This window comes from Sitophilus oryzae, unplaced genomic scaffold (genome assembly GCF_002938485.1).
Source record: "Sitophilus oryzae breed Bouriz unplaced genomic scaffold, Soryzae_2.0 scaffold_1177_pilon_pilon, whole genome shotgun sequence".
Taxonomy (NCBI): domain Eukaryota; kingdom Metazoa; phylum Arthropoda; class Insecta; order Coleoptera; family Curculionidae; genus Sitophilus; species Sitophilus oryzae.
Genome location: NW_022145812.1, coordinates 2,479,200 through 2,502,707, shown reverse-complemented (window position 1 = coordinate 2,502,707; position 23,508 = coordinate 2,479,200). Strand labels below are relative to the sequence as shown.

Here is a 23,508-nt window from a genome sequence, read left to right as displayed (position 1 = left end):
TTTAACTGGTTTGAAGAGTAATAACTTTTCGTCCGTTCCTGTATAAAACTACAGAGTAAAAAAATATACATTTACGACATTTTTTTTATGTAAGAAATGTCTCTTGGTAAAATCGCTACGAGCAACCGTTCTCAAGATATTTAGAATAGAAATAGTCAATACCTGTCATCATTGACATAAATTAAATATGTTGACTTAATAGTTATTAGACCGAAAAGACAAATTTTAAATATTTTTTGTCAAAAGTTCAACAGAAACTGTTTTATCATTATTTCTTCGAAGAAAAATTAATGATCAATTTAAAAAAATAAAAAGTTCCCAAATTTATTATTTCAGTCAAATAACTACCTAATCAACGCGTTCATTTTTGGTCAATAACATGTATTGACTATTTCCATTCTAAACATCTTGAGAACGGTTGCTCGTAGCGATTTTTACCAAGAGTTATTTTTTATGTAAAAACTCATGGTAATGTAAATTTTTTCACTCGGTAGTTTTATACAGGTACGCACGAAAAGTTATTACATTTCAAAACAGTTAAAACACATGTAGGTGGCGCCGTCTACAAGTAGGAGTCATATTGATATCAAAATCAAATTTCTCATGTCAAAATACTCCCAGACACCAATTTTAATCCAAATATTGACGTTACTCTGTATCTCCGAAACTAAGCATTTTAGGACATACATTTATACGAACTTTTTTACTTATTTTTATCTGCAGAATATGCTGCTGAAGTTTCCTGAATACAGTTCGGACCACCCTGTATATAGCCAATACCTATTTTCTGCATAGCGGTAACAAAGTTGAGAACCACCGATCTAAATTATTGTCATGAAATAAAAATCTAAAACAAAACTGATCACTACTCGAACTTCGTCCACTGTCCTTGCGTTTTCACTTTATTGGTAGGACTGAACGGATCAAACGACGAGGTCGGCTTATTGCTTTGCATTCCTGAAAAATTAAAATCTAGGCCGTATTCTTGCAGTAAATCTTGGTCGTGTCTGTCGAACGTGGTAGGAGTTAGGCCGTCGTTCGCCCTGATCGTGTGGTTCTCGTACGACGAATTGTAGAGGGGATTGGACACGCTAAGAGGCGGAGCTTGGCTGTGAGTTGGGGTGGAGTAAGACGACGTGGAAGAAGACGTTTTTAATGGGTCGAAGTCGTCGAGATCCGATGCTGAATCGAGGCGAATAAGGTCTTCGGTATCGTCGGCCTGCTAAATGTAAAAAAAAACACAATGAAGTACAAATCAACAGGACGATAAAATTTAAATATGTAAAATATTTTATTTTAATTTGTCCTAACTTTAAAATAATGTCTTATAAGCATTGACTAATTAGTGGCAAAAATAAGACGTTTTTGACTTTACTCGATTTTACATTTTGAAAATACTCTAAAACAGTGTTTCTTAACCTGTGGTCCGCAGGCTACCTGCGGACATACAGGGGTATGCCCAGGGAGCATACCCCTGTGGGTCCGCCATTATGTGTATGGGGGTCCGCCGTCTTATCTATGAACATTTAAATTAATAACAAAATATCAGCAAATCCAAGTCGAAATGATCAAACACCTCCGCGGTTTGAGGTCATCTTTTGTCATCAATTGGAAAACTGGGGGATATTTTATGAATTGGGAAACTGGATAGGCAGACCTTTTGAACAGTTTCAGATATTCAATTAAAATCAATTAATTAATAGGAAAATCAATTAATAGAAATGTGATTCATTTTTAAAACATAATTTCAAAGAAACTTCTTTAAAAAAAGGTTAAGAAACGCTGCTCTAAAAGGTTTATAATTCTTGCTTACTACTTACTATAATACTGCTTCTGATTCGTGTAGGATGATTACATAGGATTATAATTTGGAACTATTTTGGTAGCGTTTTATTGCCGTTATGGTCATTTTATATGAATTTTATCTGAACAATACTTGGAAGTCGTTCATATTTAATTTCTAGATCGAAATATTTTTCTTTATAGATTGAGATAATTATTTTTTTCAACAAAGTAATGAACACACAACAGTTAATGAAAAAACAATGGTTAACATTTAACATACAATTAACAAAAACTGGATAGAAAATTTAACAAAAGGAATAAAAATATAAGATATTGTTAGGGATATGTTACAATAAAAGCCATAGATCAGTGAATGCTAACAATTACTAGTAATAGGTTACATTCTAAGGCTAGACGCTTGATGTCTTTTAAGGTTAAGTACCTATAAAAACAAATATTTAAATTTGGGGGTTTTTGATTTATCGTTTTCTTGTAATTTTAAGAAGAGTGGATCAGAATAAATGTGGAGGTGATTCACTGTACTTAAAAAATTTACTTGTTCCAATTTTCACCAACGCGCTCCCTATTGTACAACAAAGTTACTTTTACTGACAACTTATTAGCTTAATTTAGGTTTTTTCTATTACCGATTCGGAACGGTCCTAGAACTTTACAACGCATGCGCAGATGAAAAATTGCTGCATATTTCCTTTTACGCAGGCGTATCACAGTTCTAGGACGGTTCAGAATCGATTCTGAGAAAACCCGAAGTAACATGTTGACTAAATGTTACTTCGGTTCGTTCATTTTATTCAAAGATTGCGAGATTTAAAAAAATGCGCCCAATTTACCTTTCGCCTATTGGGTGAACATTGCACGGGCGGCGTCAACTTGACCACGTCGACCGCGTTCTTACTCGTGACGTAAAAAACGGGGTCGCCGTTTTCGCTGTGCCCGCCGCCCACCACGACCGGTTTCGTCGCCGACCCGAAAAACTCCTCCTGAAGCAGCTGGTGCGGCTTCCTAGGCGGTACGTAGGGAGGGGACAGGACGGGGCCCTCCAAAGGCGACTGTAGCAGGTTCTGCGTGTCCCTATAAAAGCGGCTGGAAGAGAGGGAGGGTAGAGGATGCAGGGAGGGTCGGGGCGGCGGCGGCTGGGACCGCCTCTCAGGACTCCCAAGCGGGCTGGTCGTGTTTTTGAAGTTTTCCAGGCTGCGAACTGGTTTCAGCTGCAAGAGGCACAAAAGCGTGGTTGAACGGTTTGGATTATCGTGACCGTTTTCGTGTTTAACGTTTAGGAAATGGTCTAAATGTAAAATGACTAAAAACAACACGGCCGATTTTTTAGTAGGTGAAATTTTAAGTGAGTTTGTTTGTCAGAACTTTTTACTAATTTTGACCAATTTATGGTTAATACAGTATAATTAATCTATAATGAATAATATAGCATATAGTGAAAGAATGTTTTTCTTGTGATAAATTATTTAATTCTTAGCTTAGTTTAATGGAAGCTTCATTCAGAACCTCGCAATTAGTGGAATACATTAGTGGTATCAATTACACTTTATACTTTTTAGTTTAAGTTAAGTTAGGTTAGGACATTCACAATGTCTAAAAAACAATTAAAATTAATAGGATATGCTAGCAACAGCACGCAGTAATCAGTTGTATCCATAGAGAAAGCCTATCTAATATTTAGCTTATAAAACAATAAACTTTTGATTTCTAACCACATTTTCTCTTGACGGATGATAATAAAAAGGCCAAAATGACATTCCTCGCAAATTTTGAAGTATAATTAGTGGAAACGTTAAAAGTTTGGTAACTTTTTTAACTAACTGAAAATTCCTACCACTAATTTTGGCGTTCTGAATGCTTACATTCAAATTAAAGGAACAAAGTTCTACGTTAATTGAAACCACTAATTTATTCCACTAATTGCGAGGTTCTGAATGAAACTGTAGAGTTGGGCAACAAATTTACATTTACAGGTATATATTTTAAATTTATATTCACATATACATATATACCTGATTTTTTATTCACAGTGTAACCTGTGAATGCGACTTTTACCGTTATAGCGCTTTCAGATGGAGCGGACCGTCCGCGACTTCGAGTATGTACCATGAGTTTATATGAACAATTTCACATGGGTCGCGTATGCTCCGTCCGGATGATTTCGTCCGACGGCTATCTTGAAAAAACACGACGGACGGTCCGCTCCATCTGAAAGCGCTGTTAATGATAATTTTAGTCCTTTGGTTATGCTGTTGTCATGAAGTGATTTTTTTTCATATTTTTACGGATTCCGTAGGTCCACTAATTTAAACTCACGATAAAATACTTAACGAATTTATTTTCTCTCACTCTGTACATACAATTTATACTAATTTAACACAATTCATGCAACTACTATTACTCTAACGTTTCTAGCACATTCGCCAATTAATTCACAATTTAAAACGCGGTATTATCAAATTTCAAACTGTCCCAATTGTCTATTACGCGGGCTTATATACTCTACTGACTGTTTCTCGAACCTTCTAAAATGCTCAGAGAGCGTTCTACTTCCTACTGGAAAATTCCACCGCTGCCCGATTCGCTTTTGCACTTAGCTAAGAGATGGCGCTTCAACAAAAAGTCTTTCACTTTCTGGTGAATTCGCCATGTTTCTAGACACGTAGGCAACCAGCAATATAGTTTAGCGCCGCATACACCTTAATAATATTTACCATTGCCTGTGTTTTTTTTATTTACTGTTAGTTTCCTATACCAACTAGGGTATTATGTCATTTTACTATAAAAAAATTGTAAAATATGATATTTATTTTGTACATACATGGGAGCCTTATGAACAGCAGAGAACGCCGCCTCGCGATCGATCGCTGTTTAAATTCACGTTTTCACGTTTTAGCCGTTCACGGCTTAATTCGAAATTATCTGTGAAATGCTACTTTTATGTCACTTCAAAAAAATCACAGGCAGTGACATTCTGCCCATCTCTAGTTTAAAGTATTATCGGATGCACTCTTAAAAATATTAAGTCATTTTTCATTTAGATTTTTAGAGCAAAGGAAACAATAACATTCAATTATCCAAACAAACTCCCCATGCAAAAGAAAGCTATGTGTGACTCCCCAAGTGTTACAACCCATTATGAACTAAATCAAATCATACCGATCTATCCACAGGCGGCGTGTCTAAATTTAATTCCAAGAAGTCTTTCATTTCGTTCATAAGGTCTATCCTCGGTATATCAATAGGACTTCCGCTCCTAGGTGTGTCGAGGACGTCTGGCGTTATTGGTTGTGAGCCAGGACTTAGTGGACTATACGACCTAGAATAATATATTGATATAATCCGTTCTTTTCGCAGCTATAATATTGGCCGTATCTGTCATGGAATTGAGCTATTAAAAAATTATAATAAATCATTTTCTTTTCAAATGGAAACCCACTTTTCTATTTCACTAGCGAAAAGGGTTTTCAATTCTTTATTTTTTGATTCATGTTCCTATACTTAAAATAAATCGTTTTTAAGTTATTTAAGATTTAGTTTTAAAGCGTATATTTTTCTTGATTTTAAACAGTAGCCTATTAAACTGCCCGTCAAATTAAATACCACAGCAATTTTTTTACTCATTTTCAACGAGTTGTAGAAAAATACAAGTTAGAGTAAAAATTGATTATCTTTTATTCCAGATGAGTTACCGTAAAAATTCCAAATACGTCCCGAGATATTAGTCTTAGCTATACCCAGAAGTTATAATTCTATTTAAATTTTTTTTTTGGTAAAATGGCAGCAACACAAAAATTACATTCCTTTTTTTCACATCCTGTATGTCATAGAAAACTAAATCTTATACAAAATTTAGAAAAATCAGATCAATCTACGAAAAACGATCTTTAATATGCTAAAAAAATCAACAAAATCGGTCCTTTGTTTTCAAAATTACAACTCGTTGAAAATGAGTAAAAAATCGCTGTGGTATTTAATTTGACGGGCAGTTTATTAGAGAGATATCGGAAAACCGAATAGCGCCATGCAATATTTACGCGTACCTTATCATGGTTACGATATGCGCGAGTCAATTTTTAACGCAACGCCCGCTAATAACGTTACCGCCTAACGTAATTTGCGGATCAATTACACCAAGCGCCATTTCTAAATAACGTTTAAAAATTGCTTAAATGGACATGTGCAGGTATTTGACAACAGGGGCCGGCCGGCGAGATCTTTTATTTTAGGTTATGTTTGAATTGTTTTGAATTATTACTTTAGTTTTGTTAGGTAATTTGATATTTAAGTAGCTGGGATTAGTTTTAATTAAATAAATATGGCCCAAAATATGGATTCCACCTCTTCCAATACGAGTATTAAAGAACCTATAAAGAGGCTTAGGTTTACAGCAGATGACGACTTAGCCCTTCTAAGAGAATTTGTTGCCCTAAGCCCACTGGCAGACGTTGAACAATAAAGCACTGGAAATAAGCACTTTAGCCCTTTAGTTTTAAAATACCTAGTAAACAAAACAATTTCAAAGTTAAGTTTAAATAGCGGACGCGACGCGAACAGAATTCTTTCCGATCCGATAACTATAAATGAAGAGCGTTAATACCACCTCACGCAAAGGAAATAACACCTAGCCTTATTAACGTCCATGCACGCTATTCGGTTTAGCGATATCTCTCTATTACGCTGTTTATTGTTATTTTACGCGAGTTTATTTTTGCGCGCAGGAAATTTTACTCGTTTGCACATCGTCATAAAAAACAAATTTCGTACCAAGAATTAGGGATAAGATTTTTATCTGTATACATATAGTATACCTAATCTGTGATAATATCAACTATTATATATCACTAAAGAGGGAAAATACGAGGAGATATATTTTTATAAATACACTTTATAAAGTTTTAAGCAGGCAATATTTATAATTTGAAATTCAAATAATTAGTTTTCTGACAGAAGGAAATAAATTGTCTGATTGACACTTAATGTCAAAGTAAGCTAAATAAGATGAAGAAAAATATACACTTTAAAACTAAATGTTAAATAAGTTAAAAACGATTTAGTTTAGGTATAGGAATATATATAATCAAAAAGTAGCGAATTAAAAAAAAATTCACTAGTGAAATAAAAAAAGTGGGTTTCCATTTGAAAAAAAAAATGATTTATGATAATTTTTTAATAGCTTAATTCCATGACAGCTACGACTAATATTATGACATTTGAACAATTTAATTTTTGAAATAGATAGCCACATGCCCTCTCTTTATGTTCCAGTGACTGTGGTAATCACTAAATTTGCCTGTTAGGCTATACACAAATCTTTTCGACAGGCAGTTTTTTGCCTCTAATGAGGGAAGTTTGTTAAAATAAAAAGTTTTTTTAACAGTGGCGTGTCTAAACCTTATGTTCCGGAGACATTTATGAGAGAGTGGCTTTACATGGTTATTCTTCTTATTTCAGTGCCATGCTCTATACTATTTTTTCTATTACTTTTTTAGTTGTTTGTTTTTATTACTTTTTATTTAAATAAATGACCTTATGTTTCTAGAGCTATATTACTTAAAGCTGTTCGAGTCTGTTAGACTTTTACCATCGTTTAAAATGCTTTGACTATACCTTTGTAAGTTGGCATTTTTAAAAGCTAACGAGGCTTCCTTTCTGTAGGTGGCCACTGGCGCTGTAAGGCCAGCCAACGTTTTTCGTTTGCCAGTTGGCGAGTTTGGAGCAGATCTCGGTTTGACGTCGCCGTTTTGTAGAGGTTGAGGCCCGGGTCCCCCTTGGCCATCTTTAAGTTTAGATCGGAGCCCTTTGTAGGCGCTCTTCATACCTTTGCCTCCATCTTTAACCTAAGAATTAAATGCAAACCTTTTTTTATCATTGATAAAGTGCGCATCATATGGGATTTTTTATTGATTTAGATAAAATTTCATTTTTTTTGTATTGATATTAAAAATCAGACAATAAAATTTAACCTGCAGCTCTCGAATATAGATAAATATAATATAGAAAGATATGACAAAGTTTAATTCCGCCACAATTCCGGTATTAGCGCGGACGTTATTTTGACGATTATGAGTTTTTTTCGCGAAAATTTTTGTTTTTAAAAATTTGGAACATTTTGAAAAAAAATTTGAAATTTTTTTTTAGTTTTTAGTTAAAACCCATAATTTATTGATAATATGGTAACATAGGTAGTAGATTAAATTTACAAAAAAGAAAACCAAGAAAAGATCCAATGGTTCTCAAAATTTAAGCAAAAAATCTTTTTTTTTTGGAAATTTTTAAAGTAGAATAACTCGGTTATTTTGGAGTTATTTGAAAAACGGTAAAGAGACAAGATTTGGTATGTTAGGATATGACATAAATTAGGATTGATTGATGTATTCAATCGTTTTCGGTCACTTCCTTTTTCAGCGAAAATTACTAAAACTTTTGGTTTTAAAATTGAACCCTCGGTATTTTTTTACTTTATTCGATAGAAAATGACACTCTGAGTAGAATGTAACATGCGGTTCATAATGATAATTTGATTCGAAATACCAAGTGTGTAGCATCAAATTATTCGTAAAAAAATGCTTTTTCCAAAATGAGCCACCCTAATTTCACTTGAAAAAATTGAGATATGATTAAAAATACGATTTGGGCATCTTTTAACCGGCCAGGACAAGACACTAAAAACATTATAAGATCAAATCTATTTTTGCAAGGCTCCCTGATTAAAAATTAGTGTTTTTAACTCAGCCATGGCATTCTAGATTGAAATTTATAATACAATTTGTTTTTGAGCGAGTATGTCAAAAGTTGACATATGATATGTCATTCGATTCAGAGTGTCACTTTCTATCGAATAAAGTAAAAATGTACCGAGGTTGCCATTTAAAAATCAAAAGTTGTGGTCATTTCCGGTGAAACAGGAAGTGACCGAAAACAACTGAATATGTCAATTAATCCTAATTTATGTCATATATTACCATACTAAATCTCGTTTTTTTTATCTGAAAAATAAAAAAGTTATAGGGGTGAGCCACTTTTGAGACGCACCCGGTATATCATAAAGGTTATTGTATAAAAAACAATACTAATCTAAAAATTGTACTCACCGTTTTGACAGCCGATTTCATTGCAGGATTGGCCTAATAAATGTAATATTCTTAATCAAATATTCCTTTAAAGTTATAAGCAGATTACAAGACGTACCTTATCTTTGACGCTCTTAAAAAATGCCGTACCCTCTTTTCTCATAGTGGAAGTCCATTCTTTGTACTGTTGTTTTAATTTCGATCCCGACTTTGCTGAATAATTTTCCAATTCGAATTCGAATTCGTCCGAAAATCCCCTGCCCGTATTGAGCATCATCAGTCTTTCTTCTATAAACTGTAAAATTAAAATTATAAAGGGTGGTTACGAAAAAATATTTAAAGTCTGCCTAAAGAGTCACGGGGATTTTGACAGACGATATGTAGAAAATTTCGAAAATTGAAAATAATGAAAAAAAAATATTTTTTGTTTTTTAAAAAATTTTAATTTTTTTGACATATCTCAAAAACTAAGCAAGATACGTAAAAAATGCAACAGAAGAAAATTGAAGGTCTTTTTTCGCAATATTTTTGCTCCCTTTTAATCTTTCTGTCGATCTCTTTATTTCGTAGATATTATGTTTTTTAGTTTGACTTGCATGTAAGGACCACCTTCTTTGAACCCTTAAAACCCTTAAAATGAAGAGTTCAAGACTTTTCAACTATAGAGGTTAATTTGTAGCTCGTGTAATTTCCTACAAATTTATAGTTTTTATTTTCACGATTTTAGTCACAGATTTTGTTGTTAATTTTTTTCCGAAAAAATGAGGCGTCCATTTTATTTTTATCATAACTCCGCGAGTTTTTGAGCTACGAACTTGAAAGGACCTTTAAAAAAATACATTTAAAAGGTCTTTTCAAGCACTTTAAAAACGATCATATTCATTTTCTTCGAAAAAATGTGTTCTTTCTCCATTATTTTACGGTTAAAAAGGTTACAATTTAGTTTTCGAAAAATAAAGAATCAAGTTTACAGAGTGATAACTCGGCTATTACTACACCTATGGTAAACAACAAAAAATGAATTGATTTGTTCCAAACCAAAAGCTTCATTTTTGCTTTATATGAGTTTTGCGATAAAATGCAAGATTTTCGAGTTATTTATAAAAAATTGCAAAAAAATATGCAGTTTTTAGATGAAAAACCAAGATTTTCAATCCTAAATATCTCGGAAATAATAATCAATAATAAGACCAAACATACATATAGTCGTTAAGAGAAAATAGCATTTTAAAGAAGCTTTACCAAATATCACAATTTGACTACCAGTACCTTTAAAATTATAATCTAAAAATTTATTACTCACTTTACGAAAGTAAACTCACTTAAAATTTGGTCTACGCAAAGATCGCTTCTTTATGTGTATGTAATTCTGTGGTTATACAGGATGCGTCTCAAAAGTGGCTCATCCCTATAACTTTTTTATTTTTTCAGTTAAAAAAACGAGATTTGGTATGTTAGTATATGACTTAAATTAGGATTACTTGACGTTTTCAACTGTTTTCGGTCACTTCCTGTTTCACCGGAAATGACTACAACTTTTGATTTTTAAATGGCACCCTCGGTATTTTTTTACATTTATTCGATAGAAAATAACACTCTGAATAGAATGACATATCACATATCAACTTTTGATATTTTCCCATATGGTTTATTTGAAATTATAACTTGCGGTTCTTAACGAACATTTTACTCGAAATACCAAATGTGTAGTATCACATTATTCGTAAAAAATACTTTTTCCAAATATGCTAATGAGGCTAATGAGCCACCTTCGTTCCATTTAAAAAAATTGAGATATGATTAAAAATACGATTGAGCATTTTCTAACTGTATTTTTCCAAGGCTCCTTGATTAAGAATAATTATAGTGTATTTAACATGGCGAGGGAATGCAATCCCGCAAATGCGGGATCCCTCTGTGATTCCGCGGGATCAAATTTGCGGGATTTACCGTGCGGGATTGACACCAGGGGATTCCCCTTACGGCTTGGCCATTAAAAATAAGTGAAACAAACAGGTTTTCAAATCTTAGATTAGTCGTACATAGTTAAAATTTCGATTTTTCAAAAATTGTAAATTTTCGGTGAAAAAAATCCTTGATCAAATTTGTACACTATTATAAAACACTCTGTATACGAGAATTCGCTAAATATATTTTCGAAAACCACATAGCATCTTAATCACAATCGATGCGTCTAAAACCTGGTCCAAACCTCATCCCAAAATCGGAGAGAGAAGAGAAGAGCATTTATTGTTTACAATCCCGCAATTTTGCGGATCCGCGGGATTGATTGCTTTAATCCCGCGGGTTTGCGGGATTGCATTCCCTAAACATAGCCATGGCACTCTAGATTGAAATTTAAAATACAATTTTTTATTAAGCGAGAATGTCAAAAGTTGACATATGATATGTCATTCTATTCAGAATGTCATTTTCTATCGAATAAAGTAAAAAAAATACCGATGGTGCCATTTAAAAATCAAAAGTTGTAGTCATTTTCGGTGAAACAGGAAGTGACGAAAAACAATTGAATACGTCAATCAATCCTAATTTATGTCATATACTAACGTACAAGTCTTGTTATTTTATCTGAAAAAATAAAAAAGTTATAGGGGTGAGCCATTTTCGAGACGCACCCGGTTAAGTTAGGTTGGTAAACTCCAACATATTTGTAAGAAATAATAAAATAATTTTTAAATTTAAAAATCTAAAATCTTTATGTTTTTATAACTTTTACAAGTCTGACATTATATGTATGTCACTTTTGCCCATCTGAGTGTAATATATGCAGCGAGATAATGTATGGTTTCGGCAGACAATATCCCAAATTTAAAAATGACAATTTACTTTTAAATTAAAATGACGAACAATTATTGTCACTGTCGTATATTATTTTGCTGCGCTGGATAGACAATAGGTTCCAAAGAGATATTCTATAGATACCTGTTGAAATATTTGGAGCTGCAACATTTTTCTCAAAAAGGGTTGCAAAGAAACAGGTCGCGTATCAATAAACCTTTCCTCGTCAAAGGTCACTTTTTGGCCGGGCTGAAATTTCAAGGCATCCCTGTAGCCTCCTATAAGTTGTACTAAGGCTCTAAGAAAAGCCCTTGATACTCCGTCTCCTAAAACTGCTGATTTGTTTCGTAATTGTTTCCTCAAAGATGTTATCTGTAAATAAATATTATTTTTTATAAATGATCTATCAATTCATAATGTAAAATAATTAGCAAATAAAAATATTTTTTTAATAACTTAATTTTTCAGCTCAAATAAAAGCAGTATCAAATTTAAGTTATTATTAAAAATGCACTTTAAAATCACTATTACAATTATAGGTACCTCAAAAACCAACTTATATTCACTTTTTAAACATAAATGATAGAATACCTACAAATAAATGACCTGCAAAATTTTAATTACAATTTTATTTCAAAAATACGACTTATTTTTGGTTACAAAAAAAAACAGATCCATTTTTAATACACTAACATGAATATACGACGCAGAATAACAAAACAAAACATCTTGTTTGGAAGCTTTTAAAAATTCCCTTAGTTTCTAAAAATATCGCTCACAAAAATAACACTAGAAATGATTTTACGAGTTCTATTTGAAGTTCACTTATTTTTCATTGTATTAACAAGCGGTTAAATGTCTTGGCTACAACGGCAGGCGGTACTGTTAGTGCATACGAAAAGATACCGTCATCTGGCGGTATGATATTTCTATATCTGTATATACCGGTGGAAAACTGAATTAATTTGTCCTTATGCAGGTAATCTGGGAGACAAAAGCCGTCCACCGGCGGTATACTGTATTTTAAATATCAAATACCGCCGAAATGATAACATAGCTTACCTGTCGTTGATATTTGATAATTGTAAAACATTAAAGTTTAAAATCAAAATATTCAAAGCAATCAGATGCGCTTTAATAAAACCAAGAAAACCAAGAAAAAAAAACAAAGCAATCAAACCACGTGTTTTGATTGCAAGAATGAGGGCGGTATTGATGTTTTTCAAAAAAGTATACCGCCGAAGAGCGGTGGTTTTTATATATTTAACAACCGCCGTACTTGAAAAATTTACCTCGTTTTTCGGCGGTATAGTTTATCTGAAGTCAGTTGGAATTGATTAGGTCTCTTAATTTCGGCAGTGTCTTTGTCGGCATCGTAGGGTCGAAGGAATTAAGAGTCTCAGTACTTCCAATTGACTTCGAAATACTATAGTCATGTTAATAAATACATTGTAAAACCGTCTAACGGCGGTCTGTCTTTCGTCAATTGTCTGTACCGCCAACAGTAATTTAGTCAGTTTGTAAATAGAAAATGAAGGTGAGATAGAAAACAGAAATATGGTTGATTCACAGCAAATTAATAAACATTTTTAATTTGTTTATAACAAATACACAAGATGGTGCAACTAAAATGCGGTGGTTGAAGTTACTTGTTCTTGCAACTATTGATAGTTAGTTACGCCCTATGTTAAAATATATTGTAGGCTTGGCGCATTCTCCGTCGGTGCTGCCACCATCGGAAAATATCGTAAACAACTGATATATACAAATACACGAGTTTAAATAGCGAGTATACGAAAAATGTATTATATAGTTATTCTGAAAGTGTTGGAAGTATAATTTGTGAGCGATACGGTAGCGAGCATAGTTTTACGCACCGTATAACAACATTTTTTAAAAGTACATATTAAAACTTTAGAAGATATTCATAAAACATTTATTATCCTCTCATAGCATATCTATTATTTAATTTTTTGATTATGTAACAGCACTTTGCTTACTCACTTGTTTCTTCAAACTGCTTGAATCCACTTTACTTTTGATCAAATCGGTATGAGAAACTATTAAGCTACAGTACGTCTGTCCGTTCTGTAGCTTCGGGGTATCCGTGAGCCCAAACGATATTCTCTCGATGTTTTTCGTAAAAAATTAGACGACGCCTCCCATCAATAAAAATTCGACAAATTTGCAAGTAGCCAATAAAATGAGTGGGCGGAGCGATTTGCGGTGACGTACTCGTCAAGTCGACTTATAAAATATATTGCTGTTTATTTAAATATTTTTTGTCCGCATTCCTTTCATAGACACAGATCCAGCAGACGAACTGTACAAAATGTTGTTTCGGGAGAGTTGAATATTTGGGAAAGTTGAGTTATTGAATGTTATTGCACCCAACAACGCCCTAATCACGCTCTCCTTTACGTGTTAACATTTTTTCGACGGTTTTACTAACATTTGAAATTGTCACAACACAACATGACGCGACGCCTATTTCGGATTCTTTTTCACTCATTTTTTACTACCCGAAACCGCGTTACATCACACAAACCTCGTACCTGAGTGTTTTATAGTTTCAATAACTGTACTATCAAAAAACTAAAATATTTAAATATTATGACAAAGCCACGATTTCAATATTATTTTAATCAACATGAACTGTAACCGGGACGGCGTGAAATACATAGGGAAAATTTTTGATTTCTGCTGTATACAGTACTGCGGTCGGAATTTTTTGAAATCAACTCAAAATGCACCAAGCCTAGATGAGGTAGTCCAGAAAATCCTTAGCAAACTAAAAACCAGTATAAAATTATTCAGATCAATTTTGTTGTCGTTGCGATAGTTTTTCTATATGGTTTTTCAAGTCAGTTCAAAAGTAAAAAAATACCCATAGTCATTATCAAAATCTAAAATCAGTGTTGAAAAATTAAGTTTGCCCTTAAATGTACCCAAAAAGAGACTATTTTCAAGGGAAAACAGTGGAAAAATTACAAAAAATATATATGTTTAGTTAAATGACATACAACTGTCACTGTGATATATTCTTTCGTTGACAGACTATAGCATCACACACACATCTCATTTAGAACTTCCCATTACATACTATACTGAGAGGCAAGGATACTATAGAGATGAGGATGTAGAATGTAAATGTTTAGGAGGGGAGTTAATCACCGCGACCTTATAGATCTATTGTGTGTTCCCCTTTCTTGAGTTATAACGAGTTATAACTCATCATACAGTCTCAGGGCTTTAAGAAAAGCCAGTATCTGAGACGGCTCCACAGAGGCCAGCTTTCCATCCTCGACATCAGACGTACGAAGGTTCATGGCACGAATAATCGTCGTCTCGGCGCACTCAGTGATAAGGTGTTCTGGTGTTTCCCCATTTTCCCCACAAAATCTGCATTCGCCGTTGTTTCTCAGTTTCAGCCTACTGAGGTGTTCGTTGAGGAGACAGTGTCCTGTTAGAAACCCCGTGACAATCCGAAGATTGTTTTTACTTAAATCAAGGAAAACCTTTGATTTTTCTCGGTCATAAGTTCTAAGGAACTTTATCGAGTGTCTTAGACCGTTGGAGGACACCCATTCCAAGTTACGGATGGTTCAGTTCCGCTTTCAGTTGGTTCCCGTTTGGAAAACAGAACGGTTCTGGTCCAGTTAGTGGAGTGTTCGCTCCTTTTCTAGCTAGATCATTTGCTTTTTCATTGCCTTCTATCCCTTGGTGAGCAGGCACCCAGAGTAGGAGGACTTTATTTTCTTTGCCTAATTTGTTGAGCTTCTCTAGGCATTCTTTGACCAACTTCGAATTGATGGTTACTGAGTTGATCGCGTTAAGTGCTGCTTGACTATCGGATAGGATGGCAATTTCCTGTTTTCGATAGTTCCTATCCAAGATAAATTGTACGCATCTTTCGATAGCGCAAATTTCTGCCTGAAGGATACTGGGGTAGGTGCCCATTGGTTCGGAGTATTCAGTTTTCGGCCCAAATACTCCTATCCCTGTCCCTGCTTTGGTTTTGGAAGCATCAGTATACCACGTGATGGTATGGTCTTTTATATGCTGAGTAAGCGTTTCTTTCTTCCAATCCTTTTTATTACTCAATACTACAGTGAGGTGTTTCTCAAAGTTGTAAATTCTTGGTATGTCATCCACTGGGAGTTGGAGAAGTGGAATTTTCTTTTTGAGGGTGTTCCAAGCCCCTGACCTGAAAATTCTCCCAGTACTGTTTCCGTCAATGACCATTCTAATCATTGTCGCATTGGCATAACTACCGACGACAATATGCAGTGGTGTTAGGTCTAGAATGACCTCCATTGCTGCTGTTGGACATGTTCTCATGGCACCTGTGATGCAGATACATGCCAGTCTCTGTACTTTGCACAGGGTTTGCCTTGCTGTACGTTGCTCTAGTTTTGTATACCAAGCAACTGCTCCATAAGTAATCATGGGTCTTACTATCATGGTATACATCCAGCGCAAAATGTTAGGGGCGCAGCCCCACCTATTTCCCGCCAGTCTTCTGCATATCATGAGAGCCTTTGTGGCTTTGCTGGTAATGTTCTTAATATGCCTGTTCCAGAGAAGTTTACTATCCAGGGTTATTCCCAGATATTTCACTTCCTGTGATGGCAGTATTTCCTTTCCATCTAGATGGATTCTTTTCAAGTTTTTCAAACTTCGCTTTCTGGTGAATGGCACTACTGCGGTTTTATCTGAGTTAATACTCAGCCCGACAGTCCTGCACCATCTCTCAGCGATGCGGAATCCTCTTTGGATAATATCACACAGGGTGCCTTCATGTTTCCCCTGTGCAATGATGACTATGTCATCTGCGTACCCTATGCAGTGTATTCCCGCTAGAGTTAATTCTTCCAGTAGTTCATCCACTACCAAGCTCCACAGTAGGGGGGAGGTCACTCCACCTTGTGGAGTTCCTTGCGTTGTTTTAACAACTACAGTTTTGGTACCTATCTCAGCCTCTGCTGTTCGTGTTTAGAGATAAGGATAGTTCGATTTCTATCTTTCTGCACTGTCAGTTTTTTTACGTCATCTACTGACCGAGTTGAAGTTGACGGACGAGCGCACAGTGCGTTGGAAGATAAATTTAGCGGGACAAAAGCGTTTGGTTAGAAATAAGCCAAAAAATGTGTACTGATAAGAATAAATAGTAGACATTCCAATTGATACAACAATGCATGAATATTCTTTGTATTTCGATACATTTTTATCAACCAAATTTGGTCGTTTTCTGCTCAGCAAGGCAGAGATCATACGAAAACAAAATATTTACAAGTGCTTATACATTCCAAACCAAGCCAAATTATGTTGAAGATCGCCAAAGGTATGTACTTTTCTACTGTACGTATATTATTTGTTAAAATCCTTCTTGCCTTTGTTCTGCAGATATCAAACTTTCACTTTTTTTTCAAATATCGATGTATTGAATGATGTAGATCTTTTGAGTTACCAATAGTTACCAACACAGTTAGTCACAGTCACAGGGAGTTCAAGCTTAACAGGTGAATGCCCAAAAAGATTAATTTCAATCGGATAGTATAAAAACAAAACAACTCCATCAAAAGGCACTGAGTTTAAAAAATTGTCATAGATATTTACTATATATGAATTTACAATTACCGAGTGTTAAAATTAAAATTAAAATATCTATCTTATTTATTATTTTCAAAATAAAATATATTTTTTAAAATAAATTATAGAGGGTGTCACAAGATTACAAATTAATTAAAAAAACTTCTAAAGAGTTTTTTGATATCATAATTTTATGTATTTGGCAATAGTTTACAATACGGTTTTTGCGTGTCATGTACGAATAATATCATAGTTTTATTATCTTGTATTTATTTATTAATAAATTAAGTTGTTAATAAATAAATAAATTTAACCATATAGTTGCTATATATTAGACCATTTGCTACGTTCTTAGATTTTAAGTCCCAAACATTGCTCTTGAGATTTTGTCCCGCTAGAATAACCATCCGCCGCACTGTGGAGCGCTGGTCAGCGCGTGACGTAGCATTCCACGGCGACTACGACAGCGGCGATTTGACGCGATCGAACAGTCCTTTAGAATATATACAGTCCTTGACTGAGAGGCCAGTTATTTTTGCAAAATCATTTTGGATCGATATTTTATAAATAGAACATCTTATATTTTTATGAATTTCAAAGTAAAGAAAAAGTAAAATAGAGATAATAGTAATGGCTACTGTCTCTTTTTTGTGCCAATCATGGATCACCCCATTAGAAACTAAATTTTTAACAATTGTTATATTTAGATACAAATAGTAGTCAAAATAAAGTTTTTCGGAATTTAACACTCTCTAGGCGAATTTATCAATAAAAATATCATTTTAAAATTAACACACGCTGTTCTTATTATTTTGAAATATTTATGTTGAAATGAAAGTTCCTATAACAATTATTTTTATTTTCTTTCTTAAAAAGAGAGTAATTGTAAAGCATGCAAAGTCTATATTTGAAATATAAATCCTAAGATGTAATTGCTCTAAAAAATATGTGATTAATACATACGACATCTTGAGGCAAATTGTTCAAGTCATCAAACGGCGTCTCTACTGTATTGGCATCGGCATCTAGTACAACAACATCCCCCAACTCACTCCTGATTACTTTCTGGAAAGAATTAAATAAAAAAATATGTTAAATACAATAATTAAAAGGAAATAAAAAGGCAATAAACCTTAAATCCAGAAACGGCATAAAAAAATGGTAAAATCTACTACATTAAAAATAAATTCATTAATAATCTGAACCATAAATAAAGAAAATGTAGGCCAGTGGCAAGAACCATACTAGCGATGCGATCAAACCATGACCAAACAGTAACGTTGGGCAATAAAAATGTGACAAGAATTACATAAAATAAACTTTTTAATTATAAACACAATATAGTATTATTGTAATTTAATAAAAAATACTATTTTACTGTCAATAATTCACTATAAGTATATAAATTATATTAACCATTTAAATTTGAATTACAACACATTAGACTTAGAAATAGCAAAGATTAATCAGTTTTACCATTTAATATCCCATAATAGCCCACAAAGAAAACAAATGATTTCGTTTTGGCGAAGACAACACCATTATGAATATAAATAGACATCCCATGTTTACTTTAGTCTATTGACATTTGGCATCAATCTTTTTTTTGCTTTGGGCTAAAGTTCAAAGACCAACGGATTTTAGCATTTGAATGTATGGATTATTTGCTTGGGAACAAGAAAAAATTTAAACAAAGTTTGAAAAAGTCGATTTTAATGAATAACTGATAATTTTCCATCTAGTTATTCTAGTGGAAATTGAGTGTGATTATCACACTGTGATAATAGAAAATTTTATTATGAAGGTGACTAAAAGTATTTACAAATTACGTCAATGTTAAAACAAAATAAAAATGTACATTCTGCCACTGGTACTGTTATTGATCAGTAGTTATCTGTCAAAAAAAAAAATAACAAAGTCAGGGTAGAAATGCCGATTAATATGATCCATGATTTTACACACAAAATTATCTAAACATTGCTTTTTTGATCATACGGTAGATATTTTGGTAAATTTTATCTTACAAAATGCCAAAATATTCCTTATAATCTATCTATAATGAACTCCCTTATAGGGTTGTTAACAACATACGACACGGAGTATTCGATGATATTTTTACAAATTGTAAGTTTGGGGTTCGTTGAAGGACTATTAGAGCTACAATTTAAAAATATTTTTACAAGATACAGAGTGTCCCAAATAAATAAAAAATATCAAAGTTGTATTTTTTTAAATGGAACACCCTGTATATTATTACATTTTTAGTTTCTACGATTAAAATAAAGGTAAATTTGATTAAGGTTTATTATACTTAAACATTACGTTTTTGAAATATTTTCAATTTTGTGAAATTGCAGTAAAAATTTTAAAGCTTTATTTCTCCAAGGGTATCAATGTTTTTAATACTAAATATTTAATGAAGTTTATTTATTGATCAGTTATTGTGTTGCAATAATAAAAATAATACTACTTTATAGAGAGTGTCTAAAAATTTACTTTAAATAATTATTAACTTCAAACGGCAACAACTTCTTTAATTTAAATAGAATGCCCTGTATATTTTAGGAGAATCAGATGCACAATTAAATTGTCTATCAAATTGTATTATACCATTTTTACCTATCCCTTCAAGTTTTCGTAGAAAATGCATTTTCTTTTAATTTAGACCTCATTTATCAATATATCCATGGAATATTGACATTTTAGATTGTTTTTAAAGCAACAAATGTACAAAATGTACAGACTAGTAATATTATCGTTTTTAGCAAAACGACAATATTACTAGCCCATTATATGCAAAAAAAGAAAACTATTTAAATCTTTATAAAAGAGTATACAATTAATTAAATATAACACCATTATTTCCGCCCATATACTAATTAATTACATACTTAATTGTGTTCGTTAATAAATTATTATAAATAAATGTGGATTTGAGTCAGAAATCAATATAATAATAAGTTATCAAATTAAAGTCTCTGTTGTTATAAATAAGCATTTATTAAAAATTAAATATCATTTTAAGGTGTTACTTTATCACACTGTCTAATGCCCATACAAAATTCAGTTTTTTAGTATTTGGAGCAATTATTATTAATCAACGCAAACAGTCAATTAATGTAGTTTCAATACTGGAATCATATTTTGGTCCTCTTTAACAAATATTTAAACAGTTCTTTTTATTTTTTAATGAACTACAAGAACTATATCGACAATATTAGTATCTGTACTCTTTAAAAATTTGGTACATCTTTAAAATTAATCTAAAATGTCAATAGTCCATGGGTATATTGATAAATAAGTTCTAAATTACAAGAAAATGCATTTTCTACGGAAACTTAAAGAATAGGTAAAAAATGGTATAATATAATTTGATAGACAATGAAATTGTGCATCTGATTCTCGTAAAATATACAGGGTGTTCCACTTAAATTAAACAAGTTATTGCCGTTTGAAGCTAATAATTATTTAAAATAAATTTTTAGACACTCTGTATAAGGTAGTATTATTTTTATTATTGCAACAAAATAACTGATCAGTAAATAAACTTCAGTAAATATTTAGTATTAAAAACTTTGATACCCTTGGAGAAACGAAGCCTTAAAATTTTTACTGCAATTTCACAAAATTGAAAATATTTCAAAAACGGTAAGGTTTAAGTATAATAAACCTTAATCAAATTTACCTTTATTTTAATCGTAGAAACTAAAAATGTAATAATATACAGGTTGTTCCATTTAAAAAAATACAACTTTGATATTTTTTACTTATTTGGGACACTCTGTATCTTGTAAAATTATTTTTAAATTGTACCTCTAATAGTCCTTCATCGAACCCAAAACTTACAATTTGTAAAAATCTTATCGTTTAGCTACAATACTCCGTGTCGTATGTGGTGAACAACCCTGTATAATGAAAACTCACATATAATGAAGAAACACATGTAAAATTCTCAGATAATATGTACTCGTTTATAATGGAACTTTGCTTATAGTGTGGTCCATTAGTGTGTGTAGTCCATTAGTGGACTAAAAACCGTTAAAAAAATTAGAAACACTTAAATATAAAAAATGTTTGTTTTTCAATTCCGCATCTAAAAGAATAATAATATACAGTAGCTCATCACTGAGTGCGCGACCCGAACGTGTGAGGGCGCAGGCGTCATTGACGGCTGTGTCTCACAAACTATAGCGTTTATAGATGAAGTCGCGGGCACCAGCTAGTTATATTATAATTATAACAATTTAAAAATTGTGTATCCTTTTATACACAATTATGTCTCCTATATGGCTGTATACAATTAACTTCTGCAATTCTAATCTAAAAATTTATATTAAAAAACGAATTACCTTAAAAACATCTTCGGGGACACCAATAAGAAAAGGCATGGGGGCCAATAAACAATCCACTAAATTTTGTGGTAGTACTGGGATAAATATATGTTGCCATATCATGGGATAAATAATATCATTGGCTGACTGGACACATGCACTTAACCGCTTTAGTTGTTTTGATGTAAAAATTATTCTCCTTTCGTAAAGCATAGATGCAAATATTATCATCATATTATTTATATCAACAGCATTGTAATACTCTGTAAGGTTGCGCTGGAAATTCAAAAATTTGTTTAGAAAACTTATATTAAATAAAAAAAAAGATAAAATAGCAGTAATTAGGTATCTCTTAATAACACCACAGATAGCACTACAAAAAATCATCCAGTAATAAAAAAAGCTAAATAAAAAAAATCATAATATAGGAATAAATGCTTATATATTTTAATTCTATTTGCCCATTTTTTATCAATCCTATAATTTTAAAAGAAAATTTTTAATTTACAAGATAAAAGTTAAATATTGGTTATAATAATATAAATATAAACTATAAAATGTAATTTTGAAAGTATTGATAAATTTTGGTAATCTATATTGTCTGGGTTCAAGTATTCCATTCACTATAAAAATTATGAGTCATTAATAGCCTTGTAAGAGAAAGTATAAGCAAAGTTTGTATAAGGTCTATGAGTGTATGTACAACCTGATTCTTTTAAATACCAAGTACCTATGTACTATATCAATCAGCATTGCTTATTAGAAAAAATAAAAAATACATAAATAAATAAAAGGTAATCACAATTTCCAGTTATCTCTGTTATTTCCTTTTCAATATAAACCTTAATATGTAAACAAGTTACTTACATTTTCTGGTATACTAGGTAATTGAAATGGTTTAGGAACGTCTACAATAAAACTCTAAAAAGTAAAATATACAGAGTATTAGTGAGCATAAAAAATATATCAGCATTGCATACACTTTGGCCCCTGTTAAATAATATAGATATCTTTTTTCCAGGTTCAACAATTTTTGTACTGTATACAGCTGACAAAAATTCACTTAAATCTTCAGTGCGGGAACTGTGCATTAAGACTGCTATTGTATCTAAAAACCTAAAATATAAATTCACCTAATCTTTTAGTTTTTGAAACTAGTATTTCATGTTAACGTTAAAATAAAATTACTTGTAAAATGCTTGATGCCATGGTAAGTAACTCAAGATTACAATAGCTGTTTCTGATTTTGGATCATGCCTGCAGAAGCCAAATGTCCACTTTCCCTCTAGATCTGTTAATACAAAAGAATAATGCTGGATAACTGTACTAAAATAAATAAATTTTGTAAGATGAAAAATTAAAGGGCTATATATAAAATTAACTCACTTTTCAAATTTATAAGGATATGCAAATTTAGGTACGGATCTAAGCGAATCTTGATCTTTATACTTATCAGGATATTGCTGAATTATCCAGGCATCTTTATCTTCACTGGGAGGAACTACTTCACAGAAACATTCAAAGAAGTGTTTTACATTTTCCCTAAAAATAAATCATTAAATTATTTTTTAATGCTGCCCCAAAAAAATTCTTAATCTAATGTATAATTAGTTACCTTATTCTCGAACTCATGACGCGGTATAAATATGAGTTAGAGGCACATATATCATATCGATATTAATATTAAACTCTCTATTTACTTCAACATATTGAACAATTACAAAACAATTTAACTTTTTTAAAAGAAAAACACTTCTGTCTTTGATACCTTATGATACCTGACATGTATTTGACACTGACACTTGCTCACTCTGATACCTGTCACCTGACACTTGTGAGCAAGTTTGCCTTCACAGCATATATAAATAGTATATGCTTTACAGATTTCACAATTCCTTTCGCGTTTTATA

The 23,508-nt window shown here is 32.4% G+C and overlaps 1 protein-coding gene across 5 annotated transcripts; it reads right to left on the bottom strand.

Annotated features, from left to right (window-relative positions):
• Positions 1–706: 706 nt before the first annotated feature.
• Positions 707–23,395, bottom strand: LOC115889917 (DENN domain-containing protein 1A). 5 transcript variants are annotated; one of them, XM_030910012.1, is made up of 14 exons: positions 23,214–23,395; positions 22,985–23,140; positions 22,787–22,924; positions 22,579–22,714; positions 22,466–22,519; positions 21,617–21,874; positions 18,231–18,332; positions 11,820–12,047; positions 8,995–9,171; positions 8,898–8,930; positions 7,414–7,643; positions 4,963–5,122; positions 2,637–3,014; positions 707–1,222 (listed from the first exon to the last, which is right to left on the bottom strand). In XM_030910012.1, the coding sequence occupies exons 1-14, from the start codon at positions 23,228–23,230 to the stop codon at positions 866–868; spliced, it is 2,424 nt and encodes an 807-aa protein (XP_030765872.1). In that variant the 5' UTR covers positions 23,231–23,395; the 3' UTR covers positions 707–865. The 5 variants fall into 5 exon arrangements, with proteins under 5 accessions (XP_030765872.1, XP_030765897.1, XP_030765903.1 ...); XM_030910037.1 differs by lacking the exon at positions 2,637–3,014; XM_030910043.1 differs by lacking the exon at positions 2,637–3,014 and having other exon boundaries at positions 707–1,219.
• Between the last annotated feature and the right edge of the window lie 113 nt (positions 23,396–23,508).

Coding starts and splice junctions, on each gene's coding strand:
- LOC115889917 (XM_030910012.1), bottom strand. Junction 22,925..22,984: donor TATCCTTATAAATTTGAAAA/GTGAGTTAATTT, acceptor TATTTATTTTAG/TACAGTTATCCAGCATTATT. Junction 12,048..18,230: donor ACAATTTGCCTCAAGATGTC/GTATGTATTAAT, acceptor ATTTATTTACAG/ATAACATCTTTGAGGAAACA.